The sequence below is a fragment of the Anser anser genome, assembly GCF_964211835.1.
Source record: "Anser anser genome assembly, chromosome: 7".
NCBI lineage: Eukaryota > Metazoa > Chordata > Aves > Anseriformes > Anatidae > Anser > Anser anser.
In genome coordinates this window covers 23,557,909-23,574,454 of record NC_139727.1, presented here as the reverse complement: position 1 = coordinate 23,574,454, position 16,546 = coordinate 23,557,909, and the positions used below count along the sequence as shown (strand labels likewise).

Sequence of the window (16,546 nt, the reverse complement as noted above, 5' to 3'; positions counted from 1 at the left end):
AAGGTTTCCGTGAGGATGTAGTGCTCGGCGTGCTGCTCGCAGGTTGTCAGGGCTGCGGAGCTGAAGCTGGAACAAGGCGAATGATACTTGGTGCAGCAAGGGAGCTGGCAGTGCCCAGTGGTATTGAGAGAGGCTTAAAAAGCGTGTCAGGGGACAGATACGCAGCTCACCCTGTCAGCCGGGGCATGGCGAGGCCATCTCCTTCCACTGTGCCTGTGGCTGTTCTGGCTGCTCAGCATCCTCCAGACTGGGGTCAGCCAGAACAGCGACAGACTGGGGTCTGGAGGTACCACTCCTGGTGCTGGTGGCGACAGGTTTTGGTCCTGGCTCTAAGAACGGGAGGGGCTAATTCAGGCGAGAAACAGAAGTCCTGCTTGTATGACTGCTCGCCTTGGTTGCTTGCATTTTTCCAACCGGTGGTTCACAAAGTGTGGAATCAGGTGTTATAAAATAAAGTCTTCAGTTTGCTCCATGGTGGGGTTTCTTGGTGCTGGTGGGAGTGCTGAGTTAATCCCAGCCCGATGCAGAGGCGCACGGGCCCCTCGCAGTGCTACAGGGCTGCAGGCTGGGTGGGTAACAGTCTTGTGAGGGGAGGTGTAAAGGGCGGGTGTTTTTCTTTGTCCAGACACTGGCCATTACAGGATTGCACTCATGATCGATTCTAGTGTGAAGATAATGATTGCTTGCAGGAATCCATATTGGCAAGTGTTCCAATCAAACTATTTGGAAATTGTTTTTGTCTTCCATGAGAGAATTTGGCAACCCTTTGTAAACGTCATTTGGGTCAGAGGTGATGTTAGGTTGGAACATTAGCTCTCCATCATGACATTTAGGTTTTCAGTATGCAAGACATTGCATGTTGCTGTCTTTTCTGAGCAGTGTTTCACTGACCTGAATGCTTCCCTGTGACCTTTTGCAGGGTGTGTCTGGGGCTGGTTCTTCCAGCAGAGCACGCGAAGGCTCTCTGGAGATGCTGATGTCCTTGAGTGCCCCTCGGTGGCTGCTCCCAAGCCGAGTGAGCTTGCTCTCAGCCTTGTATCCACACAGCCAGGTTTTGAAGAGCTGCCAGGTCCCCCTTTTTCATCTCCCACACAGCACGGTTCCCAGCGCCTGCCCTTTGCTTTCTTCAGTTGGGCAGAGCCGTGTGCTCTGTCCATGGAGGGTCTGAGGTAGTTCCTGGTTAGCCCCGATTCTGCAGCAGGGAAAGGGCACCACTGGTGAGGGTGGGATGAGTTTGGTGTTGGGATTCTGTCTTCTCCATCCCTTCTATCGTATGTTTTGTGCAGCATCGCGCTGCTGGGTTCTGGTGTGCAGCTTGTGTCAGTGTAGGTGGTGCTGCAGGAGGGTGAGAGCAGAGGCGAGGGGCTTTGCTGCAAGACCATTCAAAGAGGTGCTCGCTTCGTCTTTACCTAAGCTCAAATTCTTGGTCCTGCTCCCTCCCTGCCTTTCAGACCTGGAGCTCTTGTTTGTACTGGGTGTAAAGCCCCGTCTCCTCTGCTACACCGAGGAGCAGGGCTAGGCCTCTGCTGAGCTCTCTGGGGTGCTCAGGTCACAAGCAATGTGTAGGTGAGAGTAGCTGTTCTGAGCTGTGGACTGCAAACTTCTCCAGAAACTGTGATCTCAGTTCCCTGTGGTACCACAGGTGCCAAACAGGTTGTGTCATTTCCTTTGCATATGTTTTATATATTGCATGAGACAAACATGTTTTGCTTATATATTGGTGTCTGTCTCCCAGATTACAATCAAATGGATTTCATTTACTAAAAAACTGCATTGAGGAATCTGGGCTTTAGCCTCCACCCAGGAACACCCCCAGTACGTGAATTACTCTGTCTTGGCCCATACTGACGAATCCTTAGATTTGATATTTCACCTTTTGGATTATCTTGTAGGTGAGTGGGCAGAACACGCTGACATGGTGAACTGAGAATCAGTAAGAACTTGGAACAACTTCACTGGCAGTGTCAGGAATGTTTCTTGGGATGGGTGCTCTAGTCCTTGATGTGCAGCCTGCCTGGTATGTCGGCATATCCTCAATCCTCAGCTGCCAAGTGATGGATATGAAGATGTTTGTGCTCTTTGTAGTCAGGGGGTGACCAAACTATTCACTGGTGTGTGGGCGTGAAAGGCAAGAGAGCATCTGCGTCTGTCCAACAGTTAAGTGATTTCTCTCTGACATAGATTTTCTGAGATAGGTTTTCCTGGCATTTGGGCCACTGAAGCCAGCTACTGTATGTTTAGATGGCAGGGTAGTCTTATGGCAGAAGGCCTTGTGGCTCAGCCTTGCTGCTCTTGATAAGGGGAGGAAACAAAAACAGGCCAATGACTTTATTAAGACAATAGATGATTTAATTTAAACAAAGATTGGTAATACTTCAACAGAGAAATGAATATATCCAATTTTTATGTTTTCATGTGATATCACCTCTGTCTCAAGTGGAACACTTGATATTGATATACAAGGGAGAGAAAATAAAAGCTTGGTTATAGCAAAATCAGTCAGTCCTATAACAGTTTATAAAAAGCAAGCCACCCCTCTGAAGCGTGCCCTCTAATGTTTGTATATTCAGTGGTCATCCCCATGTACCTCAGCTTCCTCAGAGAGACTCCAGTCACCAAAATACTGTAATGCCATGGAAAATGCAAGAAAATACAAACCCCGATACCAATCCTTATGCCTATATTCTGCTGCTAAATAGAAATTTGAGGGGGTTTACTGCATGAATGAGCTCCCTGAATGAAGCTTTAAGCGTATTTTATCATTAGTTCAATGATTTTCCGATACATTCTCTCAGTTGCATCAAGGCCCCAGACGAAATCAAGATGTCCCCACTCAGGAATGTGCTTATAGTAACAGAGATTAGTAATCTGAGAAAGTAGCTTTGCAATGTCTTTTGTATCTGCAAATTTGTCTTGTCCGCCACTCCAAACAGCAATGGGTGTGCTTATCCTCTCTATGTTGTATGCAGGAGGAGTAGGCTGCAAGAAAGGGAGGAGACATGAATAGTTACATCAGAAGCTGTGTTTAGAGAAAGGATGCTGTGCAGGCATCTCTCTGTTTCCCTTCTGCACTTGCTACAGGAAAACAGTAAGCCGACCCTCTTAATGTTTATTTCCCTAGCAAAAGATGCTTTTAAATTGACCGCTGTTATTTAAACGCAGTTCTGTTATTTTTCTCAGTCTGGTTTATTTTTTGACCATTTCCTAAACATGCAGTGTACTGGGAATAGAACTTCACCCTGTCCAAAATTCAAACTTTGGTATTTAAAGACTCTATGTGGATGGAAGGTGTCTAAGAAATCTTTGGAGTATTTTTCCACCTAACATGCCACATGTAAAACAACCTGCCCTGACTCACAAATGTTACTAGAAGTCAACAGATCTGATCAAATCTCAAAAATTGTCAGACAAGTTGTCAGTGTTGCAGGAAGAGAGCAGCATTTCTGAGGACTGACAAGGCAGTAACCAAGTTTTATCTGTCTCCTTTTTTCTGTACAATGTACGTTAGTTCACCACAGCAGTATTCACTGTGCTGTTCTAAAGCATTCCTTCTATTTCATAAGAAGCTTTCCAAAAACAAGGTGAGAGATGCATTTCCTTGTCTCTCTCTTTTTTTTTTTCTTTTTTTTTTTTCTTTTTTTTTTTTCAGTGGCCAGGCTGTGACTCTTAGCCTTTGGGGAATGGCAGGTAAATCAGCATATCACTGGACACATCCCTGCATCAGTAGGGAAGGGAAAATGAACTTCTATTAGCTGTCTGCAAGCAACTATCTATGAATAGACTTACACTTAGCGGTATTAGGTTTGGGTGAAACATTATCTCAGAGCATTCTCTCCTTCTTTCTGTAGCAGTGGAGCTCATGGATTCTAAAACCTGAAGTTCTGTGTTCTTAGTTTTGCCATGACCCAAGGAGGAGTTCTCAGGAAAACGTTATTGCCTTACCTGGTTGTATTTCTTCATGTTTTCCTTCAAGCCATAGTCATAAGCCTGGAATCGGTCTGCATGTGCTACCTGTGATTATTTTAACAAGGACAGGTAAGAGGAAAGCGTTAGTGATAAGAGACAGAGCAGAGTGCAGGAGGTATTTTCCTCCCTGTGATTGACCCAAGGCTCAGACAGTGCGTTGTGGCTTCCTCCCACCCCTTCCTCCAGCTGCAGGCTTCCACAGGTACCGAAGATGGGTCGTAGGACGAGAGGCTTTATTGCCTTTGCCCTTGCTAACATTCTGTCCTGATCCTCAGCTGCCACCCTTGTTATATTTTGTTTTTAAAGTGCTGTTTGTCTAAATTAACTAAGGTGGGGTCCCCGTTTGTGATGTGGAGTTGTGCTCAGTTTTCACCTTGGCAGGAGGGCCAGGCTGTCTAGTGCCTGTCAGGGCTCTTACTGGTTATCTAGTGTAACGTATGATTTCTCCTCCCACACCTTGTTGTTTTGTGTGTCAGCAGTGTCTGGTCTGCTGACAGTAGTGGTGATATTTCCAGTGGCTCTGTAATTCTTACAAGAGTTTAGCTAGTGAAGGTGGAGTGTGAATAGTCTATCACTAAATAGTAGTCTTGAATCTATTTTGACTTAAAAAGAAAAAAAAATATTAATAATGTTACTGAAAAGGTGAGTGCATTTTTTTTTAATTCCAAACCTGATTAGTAGTTTGATTTGTGAGTGGTTTTATCTAATGCAAGGTGAGAGGTCATAATGAAATTTTTCCTCAGTTATTCCTAGGTGAATTGAGTTCAAGGCTTTAAGTGACTGGGGATGTGCTAGATATCTCTTACCTTGCCTCTGTTTGCTGGATCTGCGTGCTGAGTGTCTGGACGGTAGAAATTGTAGTCAGGGCTGTATGCAGGAGCATGCACGTACTTAAGACCATAACAGGTGTTGGCAGAAAAGGCCATAGTGTTGAGCATGTGCTGTAACATGCTTCTGAGACCTGCTCTTGCTCTGGTCTGATTCAAGCTCATGTCTAAGAGTGGCGTAAGTTTCCAGCAAGAAAGGTGTTTCCTCACTTTCCCGTTGTGCCAGCAGAAGCACTTGTGTGGTTAACTGGCTTTGGGAGGTGATCCAGGCTGCAATTAACCTTCTGGGAGAAAAGCTTTAACCTGGATCACTTTGTTCTGGCTCATCCCCTGGCTTCCCACATTTCCGCTATCTTCCTAATGCCTGCCAAGTGCCTCAACTGTGCTCGAGTGCTCCTCTGCAGCTTTCGAGGCAACTGTCTTCACAAATGAAGCTGAAGGCTGGAAGCCACTAGACCCTAACATGCAGAAAGGTCTGATACGAAAGGGACAATGTGGGTAATGGTCTGGTGAGCCATGGGAAGCAGTGCTTCCTTGGTGGCAGCTGCTTACGGCACTGTGTGAGAAGACGTGTTGGGCAATTTCCCAGAACCACCGCCTCTGGACTTCCCTGTAGGCTGTCAGTTGCATAAGAAGCAGCAGTACGAGTCTGCTTATGTCAGTACACAGTTATACCTGATGCCAGTGAATAGTGTTCTGTACTGATGTCCCAGCTGGGTAATGTGCTACAAATGCATCTGTTCGACTCTGGAGAGAAAGCAGAAGTGTTATAAAGGCAAGGGTTCAGTGTTGTGACAGAATAAAGCTGTGAAGGACCTGAGCAACATACTGCTGCTGTGTTAAAGCCCCGACCATATTGTAGGATATTTTTCAAATATTAAACAAAATTGATGTTAGACTCGCATATAATGTGATTTTACAATAGGAGTTACTACATAGAGTTTTATGCTTAATTTTGAAGGACAAAGAGTCTTTCCCACATTAGTGCTCAGTCATATGGAAAGCTGCATTCAAGGAGTATGTATGGCTTTACCTTTTCTGAGTTTTTACAGTCTGCGTGGTGCTTTTAAGTAAAGCTCTGCTCAGTCATTAGAGGAGGATTGTTAGTAGGCTGTTAGCTTGAAGATAATGAGACTTCATGTATGTGAGTTTTTTATGGGAAGACTTGTTAAATAACGAGTGTGGGAAAGCAAAAGCCACCGAGAACAGATACGTAGAAGGTCTGAAGAAAAAAAAAAAAAAGGAAAGAAAAAAAAGGTAGCAGCCAAAGTCAAAGAATGATATATTGGCATTGAGAGAAGTGTGAAGAAACAACTTTCAGGACTGAGTTTTGTCTCGAAATGTTTTGACATGTAGGTACCAAAAATAAACAGTCTCTTATGTTCAGAAGATATGGTTGTCATCCTATTTAGGAAGGAAAATCAGAATTTTGCAAAATAAGAAGATCTTTCTCCATCATCCATTTCTTCATTTTAGAGAGCTTTGGTATCTGGCCAACATTTCTTTGGCTTAGCCCCAGAAGAGGCAACACTGAGGTACATTATTGCAAGATGAAAACAGGCTGAATTCAGACTTTCTTCCTAGTGTGATCTGAATGTCAGGTGGCTGATTTCATCATCAGCTGAAGTCCTAGTTGGCATTATTTGAAAACCCCAACACATTTCTATATATCCCTGCAACTGTATATATAGACATAAGGCAGGAAAATCATTTTTTCTTCAAAATTACTTCAGCTTTACTTGTATAAAGGTGTTCTTGGACATGCTTACCGTGTTCAGATTTTGTATACTGCCCCCAGCTATGAAGCAGAAGATACTGGCACAAAGTTTTCCCAGAGTTGCGCATAGCAGTGTTGCAGGCCCTTTTGTCAGTTCATTCTGGCGAAGAACTCCTTTGCAGCCAAGAAGTAACTGAGGGGCAAAAAAGTGCAAATTTTTTCTTTTTCTTGTTGCAGGAGCAACATGCAGAAAATTGTTTCTCCCTTTCTCTAGTAGCCTAGCCTCTTAACTAAGATGGCTGAAACCGGTTGCCATTCCATTATCCTTTAAAGTGCATTTTTCCCCAGAGCACACAGCACATTATTCCTGCCTCTTATTTGGTATGAGTCTTGGAGGTTGATATCCACCTGTTTTCAGTGCACAGGCCTCAGTGAGAAAGGGCAGTTGGCTGCAGTCATGGCTGTAATGTATAGGGAGACCCTGTTTGCCCCAGTCCTTTTTCCAGGCAGGTGCACAAAACTGTAATCTGAATATTGATACTAAGCAAAGAGGGAGAAGACAAATGAGAGGATGTAGAAGTGGGCACTCTATAGTCACATACTGGGTACAGCTTGGGCAGAAAGAGCATGAGCTTCTGCAGTTTGACATATAAGTACAGAATACGGGGTTTCTACCATTCCCAGATCATTCTATTAAATTGGCAAATTATGGTGTCAAATAGATATAACCCTTTAAATTTCCTTTATTTACAAAGAAATATTTCATGAGCATAAAGCTACTGTATATCTAATGAATTTAAGTTGTGAAATACCTTATTTGTAGTTTTCTACTAAAGCTTAAGGCTCAGGTTAGTAGATTATGTAGATACCTTTTATTTATGGTATTTGTGAGCTTCCTTCAAAAGTATTTGATCTTAATAAGTAATGGTGCAAGTATGCTGGCTTTCTTAATGAACTTCCAAAGAGATGTTGTGTCAAGCTTTGTAATTTAGCTTTGTGGAAATCTGAAGTCTACCAGCACTATCAATACTCTGATGCCCTAAATTCGTTCTTAACTCATCACCCTCTTAAAACTCAGTTCAGCCTGAGTGAATCCAGTAGAGACAAAGCAGGCATTTAGGTCTTTCAGAAGGAATGACATACCCTGATCAGTGGCTGAGGAAGACGTGCAAACTGTACGAAAGGACTTGTAGCATATGTGATTGTGGCTACTGGTCCCAAAGCAAAGAACACTTTAACTCTTTGAGCCAACTCAGGATATGTAGAAAATGCTACAAAGCCTGCAAACACAGGAGACACAAATCAAGTTAGTGAAGAGGTCTTCCACAGACCAAATATATAAAAAGCAGTAGGTGGCAAATAAAAAATGACACTAGAATAACAACACATTGTATGTTGTCCTCTTCTGTGCTGCAGACCTAAGGAAAGTGTTTGATCCTTGAAACTTTATTTGGGGGAAAGAGTTCATTCTAAGGATACATCTTCATTAAAGGATGTCCAAACATTGATTTTCTCAGAATTGACAATTTTTTGTTAGGCCAGTTTTTGGGAGATGATGCATCAGTCAGATTTTCTGAATTCAGATTCCCGCTGAAGTTCCCCAAACTCTAATAACATAATGAGTTTTTCAGCTTGTAGACTCTAAAAGCCTCTGTATGTTGATGATGGCATGCAGCAATGCAGTAAATACCTGAAGGCTGGGAGGCTAAGAGCAGAATTTTGGCTTGTAACAAAGTGTAAACTCAGGTGAGAGTGAATGCACAGAAAAGTAACCATATGAGGAAGGAAGGAAGAAAGGAAGGAAAGGAGAACAAAAAGTGTACATCCTATCTTGTTTTTCTGAATGTGTCCAAATTTCTCCACTGATGGATTTAGTGACAATCTTAACTGGTTGCCTAAAACAGAGGTACCTGTAGACAAGGATGATGATATCTTGGCCTGAGTGATTTATTCTGCCCCAAAAACTTAGAATGCTCTTATGAGAGGAAAGGAAAATAACGGTCTAATAATATGGCCAAATACAACTCCTCCCCCCCCCCCCCCCCCCCCCCCAAAAAAAAATAATTCTCCTCAGTTGTTGAGGTTTATTTTTATACAATGGCAATGACACACAATGACATAAAACTCAATATCTCTTCATGGATCCTATGCATAAATCATAAACACTAACAACATCCAAAGACCATAAGTGTGTTGATTTTGTTACGGAGGAGCTAATAGCAATGAAGTTTTGAGCATTGATATTTCTTTTCTAATTTCGATTGCCTGGTAATTTGTTTTAAAACAATAATGTTTTGAGTTATAGTTGTACATTAACTACGTTTTAAATAGTAAGTCTGGTGTTAGGTCACAAGACATATTTAATTTGTTGTTGTTGTGTTCTTTTTTTTGGGGGGGTTTGTTTGTTTTGGTCTCCTTTCCTTAGAACTGTCTTATGGATTGTTGCTTTTTGTATTTACATCTAATCCATGAGGATTATTGAGTCTAATCCACTGAGGATTATTTTAGTCCATGAGGTATAAATCTTAAAAATTTAGGTTAATAAAAGCTCCTTGTTGCTGAAACTTTAAGAAAAATATCCTCTTGCTGGAAGACTCTGAAAAAATAACAATAAATGGCTAGAGTATAATAAAAAAGGATACTTAGCAAACTGTGCCTGGTAAATACTAGCTTTTATGTATCAGTAACCTTTCAGAAGTTAAAAGTGTTTCTGAGTCCTCTGTTACCTGCTTGTTTCAGATAGAACAGCTCATAGAAAAAAATCCTTTTTTTTTTTTTTTGCAAGTGTCGAGTTACAAAGTACTTCTCCCTTTAATAACTTTTTATGAGAGAGAAAGATAGTGGACAGAGAGAGAGACATCCCAGTCAGGTAGTGATGTTAACTATTTCATACTCAGGCGTCCTAATATTACCTGCAGTTGAACCCTCTGAGTGACCAACATAATACACATCCTTCTGTCCAGTTTTATTCATGATGAAGTACAGCTCAGCTGGGAGATCGTATATACCTATCTCATGGAAGCTACAAAGGAGAAACACAAAAAGCTGACAGAGGGGCATGTACTTTATCACAGCGTGAGTTACTGAACGTCAATTTTCTTCATAACACCAAGCCGGACCCGTTCAAAGATGAGGATGCACACTTTGTCTGGATTCTTTTCTGTGAGCTGGGGAAGGGGACAGAAGGACACAACTGTACTGACAGGCTGCCTGATGCCTTGGACTTTCTGCTGAGGAGATACCAGTCCAGGATGTGGATTTGAGTCCTTTCACTAGCAGGAGTAATAAAATTCATTTCTCTGTCAGTTAATGTCAGGAGTGATAGGTCAGATTTCTAGATTCAGCTGTGTATTGTCCTCTCCTGTCTGTACTTGGGAGAATGATGTCTAGCGGGAGACCATCAGGTTACAGATGCCTCCTCCCAGTTTTGGAAATGTTTTCCCCAAAAGAAACCGGCCCTGCATATGTACAAAGATGGTGGGTGACCTGTTTACTTCCAGCTTTGCTTCTTTGTGTGCTGATTCCAGAAAGCCCTGTCCGGACCACCCAGCCAAGTCCTTCCTCTCACCTCCCTGACAAGCCCAGTGTGGTTGAATCCACAAAGAATTGGTCTGGTCCCCTTAGAAGTTGTATGTCCCACTTGAAATCAGATTACATGAAAACCAGTTGCCTGAAGGGGGAAAGGGTCTACCAATACTAATTGCACAAACTTGCTAGTCCCCTGAAAGTTGCTGTCTTCAGATATTCTTTCTCCACAGAGTACCTGAACTGCCAGAACTCTTTCTGACAGGGCTTAAGGGTCTTGTGTTTTGAAGACCAGGTGTTTCCTCTGCTGTTTCCCAACCAAACATCATAGCCGACATCTGCAAGGATGAAGCCTAGGCTGTTTCTGGGCAGGTTAGATATCCAGTAAGTGCAATCTGCAAAAGTACCATGGTGTAGCAAGACTGCTGGCTTTTTCCCTGCAACAGAAGAGCATTTTCTTATGTTATAGCAAGAAGTAATGTGTAGTTAAAATTGAGTTGCAGGGTATGATTTTACATGAGGTTTTTTAAACATTCCTTCTTCAAGAAACTGATGGATGCTGGCCATGGGTTTTGGGGTAAGCTGCATGGAGGATTTGGTTCCATGCAAGCTGTCTTATTTCATGTCAGGACTAGCTAAAAAAGAACACATTCAAATGGCCAGTGCCAACATCCATTTTCACAGAGAAACCAACCTACAAATCCCTTGATTTCTAGACATAAAAAATTAAAGACAAAATAGCATATTAGGATGACAATGGAAGAGCAGGAAATGGAGCAGTACTGTCCAGCATTTATGACCCTTGAATTCCAGGAACAAATTGTCATTCTACTAAGAAAATTTGAAAAACTATTTCTTCCCAACCAATGACGTGATTTGTAACCAATAGATGGATACAGAAAAATCGATCACCTTCTTGACTTCAGGTTGACTGTCCTTCATGAGGCAAGGAATACCTATTTCAATGTCAACTCAGAGAGTTTTTGTCAACAAAGATATTGCCAACAGTTGTACCAAATGTGGAAGACAAGAAGGGGAATTATGGAAAAAAAGTCACAGAAGTTTGAAGTCTGAACACAGACATTGAAGGTGTGGTCTTTAGATAGATTCAGAATTCAGACCGCGCTCCTGACTAGGTGCTTTTTCTGAGATGGGAAGTTGTGGAACATGCCAGTACATGTGCAAAGTTGAAAGGTGGGGGACCCACGTAGGAGTTGGATCTCAGACCTTCCTTATGTCCTATAACCATGTCACACCTGTATTTTGCATGTTCCTCCCACTGGGAATTCTGAAAACACCAAGTATGTATCCATCCTTCGTGGTAACTTCATACTCCTCACAGGGATATCCATGATATCTGATCATTTCACTCTGTGGGAAGCCAAAGGAAAGCTTGTTAACATGCACTTACAGTGTAGAGGTTGGTGGAAAAGGTGTCCAGAGGCTGCTTCTGTCCAAGGATGTGCAGCTAGCCAAAAACATGCCAGGAAGATGAACACAATTCCATGCTGCTGGCTTATTCCCTATTGTCCTGTGTTACACTAGTGGGAAGGGACCCTACAGAGATTCCTGCAGGACAGCACAGCTCTCTGGCCATGTCTCTCTTGGGAATGAACAGATATATATGGTGAAGCAGCCATGAAGGGGAGGCTGGAGGATGCCAACAATAGTGAGAGAAGCTGACCTGTCTTTGATTGATGTGGTTTGTGTACGCTCTTTAATGCTGTATCTCTCAAATTGAAATTCCAAGAGCTGAGTTTGCCTGGGCAGAAGCACCTAATTATTCTTGGAGCATTCCTGACATACACTACTATTGTTTAGGTTTTGGCTGGGTAGTAATTGCTGTGGCAGTGGTACCTGAGCACTACTCAGGCTCATAAGAATGGTGAGATGACAAAGATCACCTCTGCAGGAAATGAGAAGGTTCCTTGGCTCTGGAGCTTGTTTGAATGTGCTGTCATGTATTAGGACTGCTCGAGGAGTAGATTTCCCTGTCCATACCAGTGCTTCCCACCACCTTTCCTGAATGCATTGGCTGTGCTTGGCGTTTTGTGTGTTACAAAGCTGGAAAGCTTACATCCTCCTCACTAGACCCGTGTGTCTGAAAATAAAGTAGACAGGTCCATTGCTTGCTGTGAAGTGTGGTGGCTGGGGAGAGGAACGTGAAAAGTCAGGTTTCACCGTGTTCAGGTCCTGCCTCCTGAGGGGAGACTGCTTCAGCTCACACAGCAAATGCAAGTGAGATAGTTTGTCCTGTTGTGCAAGGCTGATGCAGGTGGTACCTTTCTAGAGGGTAAACATGCAGCAGTATCAGTATTAGACTGTGCCAGAAGATGCGGTCTTTGGTCCAAATGAGTCCTTTCCTGCCAAAGTGCGGTTAGGTAAGCTGTGTAGGGTGGAGCTCCTGTTACAAACTCACAGTACCACCTGTTCTTATGCTCTTGCCAGGTCTGTGAGGAAAGCTTTGGTGAGTCAGAACAAGGGGTCCTGGATTACCCTGTGTTGTGAGAATCTACTGCTTTAAGAAGGGATTCAACTTCCCTTGCCACCATACTGAGGAACCGGGTTGTTAAAGAAGGGGAGGACTTTGCTTCTCTTGACAGTAGAAGCTAGCCTTTGCCTCCGCTGCAGAGGAGTCTCTCTCTGGCAGCTCCAACTGTTTGGATAAGATGTCAACGTTTCTTGTACGTGGGTGCTCCCTATCAAAATGTTGGAAGGATCTTTGTCCTCTTGCCAGGATCCAACCCTCCCCTTCTTTGTGCACTAGTCTGAAACATCTGGGCGTGTTGAGAAAGGTGACTGTGCAAGCAGGTGTCACAGTTATAAGCCACATGTTCACGCATCTGTTGGGGCTCATTCTAAATGCAGGCAGAGAAAGCCTGTTGAGCTGGCTGTGCTGTGCTCTGTGTGCTCTGGCCACAGTCTAAAGCTGAGTCCTGCTGCTGGGGTTAAAATTCAGCAGCCTGAATCTCCAGCGTCCTTCATCAGGTTCTGGGGAGTTGCTTGGCCTCTGAGCCAAAGGTGGCAGCTGGCACACCCCGCTCCGGTGCTATGTCTGTCTTGGTGTGATGTACAAGGTTCCCATCTGTCCCTGGCCCATCCCGACCTGGTCACAGCAGTCCTGACCCTAATGCAGTGGCTTTGAAAGAGGCAGGTTGGGAAAATGGGCGACCAGGAGGGGACCCTTCTTGAAACCTCCTCACATGGGCTGTTAGAGTTGGTACCGTGGTGGCGGTATTGTGAGAGACACTTTAAAAGAAAGGCAGAGAAAGTGCCACAACTTACAACGTTCATAAAGTCTTCAGGGTTGCGGTGCTTCATGTGCTGTGTTCCCTCTGAGCCGAGAGTGAAGGGTGCTGTGAACCCTGCTGAAAAGGCAGCTCCCTGGGAGCAGAGCAGCACGAGGAGGCACCACATCTCGGGGCTGCGTGAAAGAGCAGAGGCACGTGCGTTTGCTGTGGGAAGGGAGAGCTGGGGAATTCCACAGGGAGACCCAGGTGGGGAGTCTCTTGGAGGTTGCCCCGGGTGTTCCCCAAGGGGCTGACAGAAACACATACCTGTGTGAGGAGGGACTGTCTGCAGTTAATGTCAGGTAACAAGGGTCATGAGTGAGTCAAGGGCTCCAGGAGGATGTGGAACAGGCCTGAGGGAATGTTCTTGTAGGATATTAGTGCTAGCTTGTGCCTTAAGTTTATTCCTTTCTTTCTCACATATGGTCTTCCCTATTGTATATATGTGTCTTGGCCACCTGGAGGTAAGAGTCCCTTTTCTTGTGTTTTGGAGGGTGCTGACTTATGGTCACTGGGCAGTGTTGCTGAATAGAAATTGCAGAGTGGCATCTATCTCGTTAGTACCCTGCTGGGCAGAAGTCAGCTGTTACATGTTCTTTTTGGCTGTAGCCACCTTTATAATCAGCACAGAGACACCAGACAGGTTGTAAAAACAGTGTACTATCTGGCATATTGCAGGGAAGACTTTTAAGAGTGGGACAGCCTGGAAGGGATAACCAAGAGATTCATTCTGTCTGAACTTTTTAATGAGGGAGTGAGTTCTCAGTTCTTTTAAAATTTTATTAAATATTTTGTTCCCTTCAGTCACTAGAACAATCAGATGAAATGAAAACTGGGAAATACCCTCAATTTTAATATTGGCATCCTAATTTACTCTAGTCTATTCACTTTACAGGCAAATGCTTCCATTCTTCTGTCAATAGAACAGAGAGAGATCCTCCCATCTGTGTGCACTGGTAGCACAGTTTTATAGCAGACACTCTTCACTGCTTTCTACTGTTTTATTCTGTTCTATTAGAAGTAAATCATGCTCCTTTGTGTCTGTCTGCATGTGGAATGTAGTTTGGGAAGCAAACTCAAAAGTTCAACTTAAGTCATAGTTTTGCTACTAACGGATGAGGCAAGAGGGTAGCAAAATTGTTGCCCCTTTTCAGGTATACTTCTTTCTGCGTACTATATTGTCACCCATCTTAGTGCTTTAAGGCACTTCGAGATGAATGCTTTCTAAATCAGATAGAGCACACCAATTAACTCCAAAGCTTGGCACGCGCTGTCTCATTAATTTCAGAGGTAAAGTCTTGACTGTAGAAACCTTGAACAACAATCTACTCTTTTTATCTTATGAAACAATGGTAAAGGGAAGCATTTAATTGGCAAATTGAAATTGACAGAAATATTTAATTTAAAAAAAAAAAGTAATGAAAGAGACCACTTTAAAGGTACATTAAAAAGGCCATTCAAAACTTCTGGAAACTTTTGATATTTAATGAAGATAAGCTTTAAACCGTCTAGAAATTCATCAACATACTCTTGAGAGAGTCATAATATTTTTTTCACATTCAACTGTAAGTGGGACTGAAAGCCACTAGGACAACTAGAAGATATCTGAATCTCATGGTTAACCTATGAGGAAATCTTAAATGCATTTGAGACTGAGTGCAAAATGGCCAATTTATGCACACTCTTTCAATACTGACATTTTCACTCAACCACAATGATGGTCTTAGGAAAAAAAAACAAAACATAAGCAGAGCAAGATGAAACTGTCAGTTATTCCTTTTTTGCTTTAGTTGATTAAATACTTCTTCCTCTACTCAAGTTTGGAAAACATGCACTTAAACGCATAGCAACAGGCTTACAGATCAGAGAGGATGCAGGCTGTTTGCTCGTACAAGCAACTGCACAAAACCAAGACTGCACATCTTATGGAGACAGGCAACGGAGACAGAGACCATGAACACATATGTACAAGCAACTTACCTCTGCTTTCACTGCCTTACTGTCTTCTGTCTTCTCTTTCGCTGCCTTTCACTGTCTTCTGCTGCAGTCTCTTGTCTGTCTCTGCTAGTAGACTGATTCACTGGCAGAAACTTATGCCAAAAAAAGGAAATCAAAATTCACTTAAGAGCAGCAATAGAGTGTTGTGTGTTGTCTGCATGTATAGGCGAGGACGTTTAAGTGCTGATTTGGCAGTACTTAAGGAGTGGAGATATGTTATGATAAATAGCACCTTTGCGTGACATACTGAAAGACCAAATTGCACCATGGAGCAGGAAAGGTTAAGAGGCACCTAATCTGTGGTTAGGATATTTAGCAAGGACCTGGGGGTTCATGTTCCCTGAGGCTGTGACAGGTCTTGCTTTGTGCTACTGGCCGTCTTGGGCAGTGATCATGTTGTTCTGGGATGAAGATGAGGATGAGTCCAGCTGTTTTCAATGTTTTCTACCTACAAATGTGGTCTCTGCTACTGTGGTTTGCACATAAGCTGGCATTGTCCTTGGTTCCACACCTGCCACTTGTTTTCTGAACTGCACTGGCAGGTTTCTTGGGGACAATTCTTTTTTGTTAGGTAATCTTAGAATGAAAATAGAGATAATTTAAAAGGAATATACTTGGTATTACACATACATTCCTAAATCTGTTTGTCAGTGAATACCACAACACAGAAAGATCAGTTTGCTCTGAATTAGCCTGTTCCAGTACGGATGCTCAAGTTTTGAATTAACTTTGAAAACATCATATAAACTTCTCCTCAGACAGGATACTAACAACATTTCTTGTTTCTTCCAAGCAATTTCCATGAACTCTGTGTAAACATTGCTGACCACTGAAATAATTATAGTCAGCGCAGGGGCTCAGTCCTCACTGAAATTGGCCTTGTGACCATGGCCAGAAGGACATGTTCTGTGTCCTTAGGCAGCTAGGCTACAAAGTAGAATCCTCCTGCATGAGCACCAGTCTCTTCAGCAAATTAACTCTTAAGTATCTTCAGAAGGACTTGTGGTTTATCATGGACAGATGAGCTTTTAGAAGAACACCACATGAAAGTGATGCCTGTGCGGCAGGTTCTCTGGAATGTGGGTGCTAATAATCTGCTGCCTCATGTGGGGAAACAGAGTGAAGCAAGTCTTTGTTAGTAAACAGAACCTAGAGAAACTGCAGAAACAATTCTACTTTATGAAGCAGTGAGCAGTCTGTGGAATGGCCAAAGAAGTGATTGC

The 16,546-nt window shown here is 43.1% G+C and overlaps 1 protein-coding gene across 1 annotated transcript; it reads right to left on the bottom strand.

The window, feature by feature from the left end:
* Window positions 1-176: 176 nt before the first annotated feature.
* On the bottom strand, window positions 177-16,100 carry LOC310902854 (lysosomal acid lipase/cholesteryl ester hydrolase-like). The gene is made up of 10 exons (XM_083845008.1): window positions 15,306-16,100; window positions 13,321-13,459; window positions 11,292-11,406; window positions 10,274-10,472; window positions 9,423-9,532; window positions 7,654-7,790; window positions 6,563-6,703; window positions 5,469-5,540; window positions 3,943-4,011; window positions 177-2,979 (listed from the first exon to the last, which is right to left on the bottom strand). The coding sequence occupies exons 2-10, from the start codon at window positions 13,450-13,452 to the stop codon at window positions 2,746-2,748; spliced, it is 1,209 nt and encodes a 402-aa protein (XP_083701134.1). The 5' UTR covers window positions 13,453-13,459; window positions 15,306-16,100; the 3' UTR covers window positions 177-2,745.
* Window positions 16,101-16,546: the final 446 nt, after the last annotated feature.

Excerpts from the sequence above, each read along its gene's own strand:
- LOC310902854 (XM_083845008.1), bottom strand. The coding sequence starts at position 13,452 with ATGTGGTGCCTCCTCGTGCTGCTCTGCTCCCAGGGAGCTGCCTTTTCA. Across the intron at positions 6,704-7,653 it reads TTCCTCAGCCACTGATCAGG|TTACTTCTTGGCTGCAAAGG; the intron begins GTATGTCATTCC and ends TTTGCCCCTCAG. Across the intron at positions 5,541-6,562 it reads GTATACAAAATCTGAACACG|AGTCGAACAGATGCATTTGT; the intron begins GTAAGCATGTCC and ends CTTTCTCTCCAG.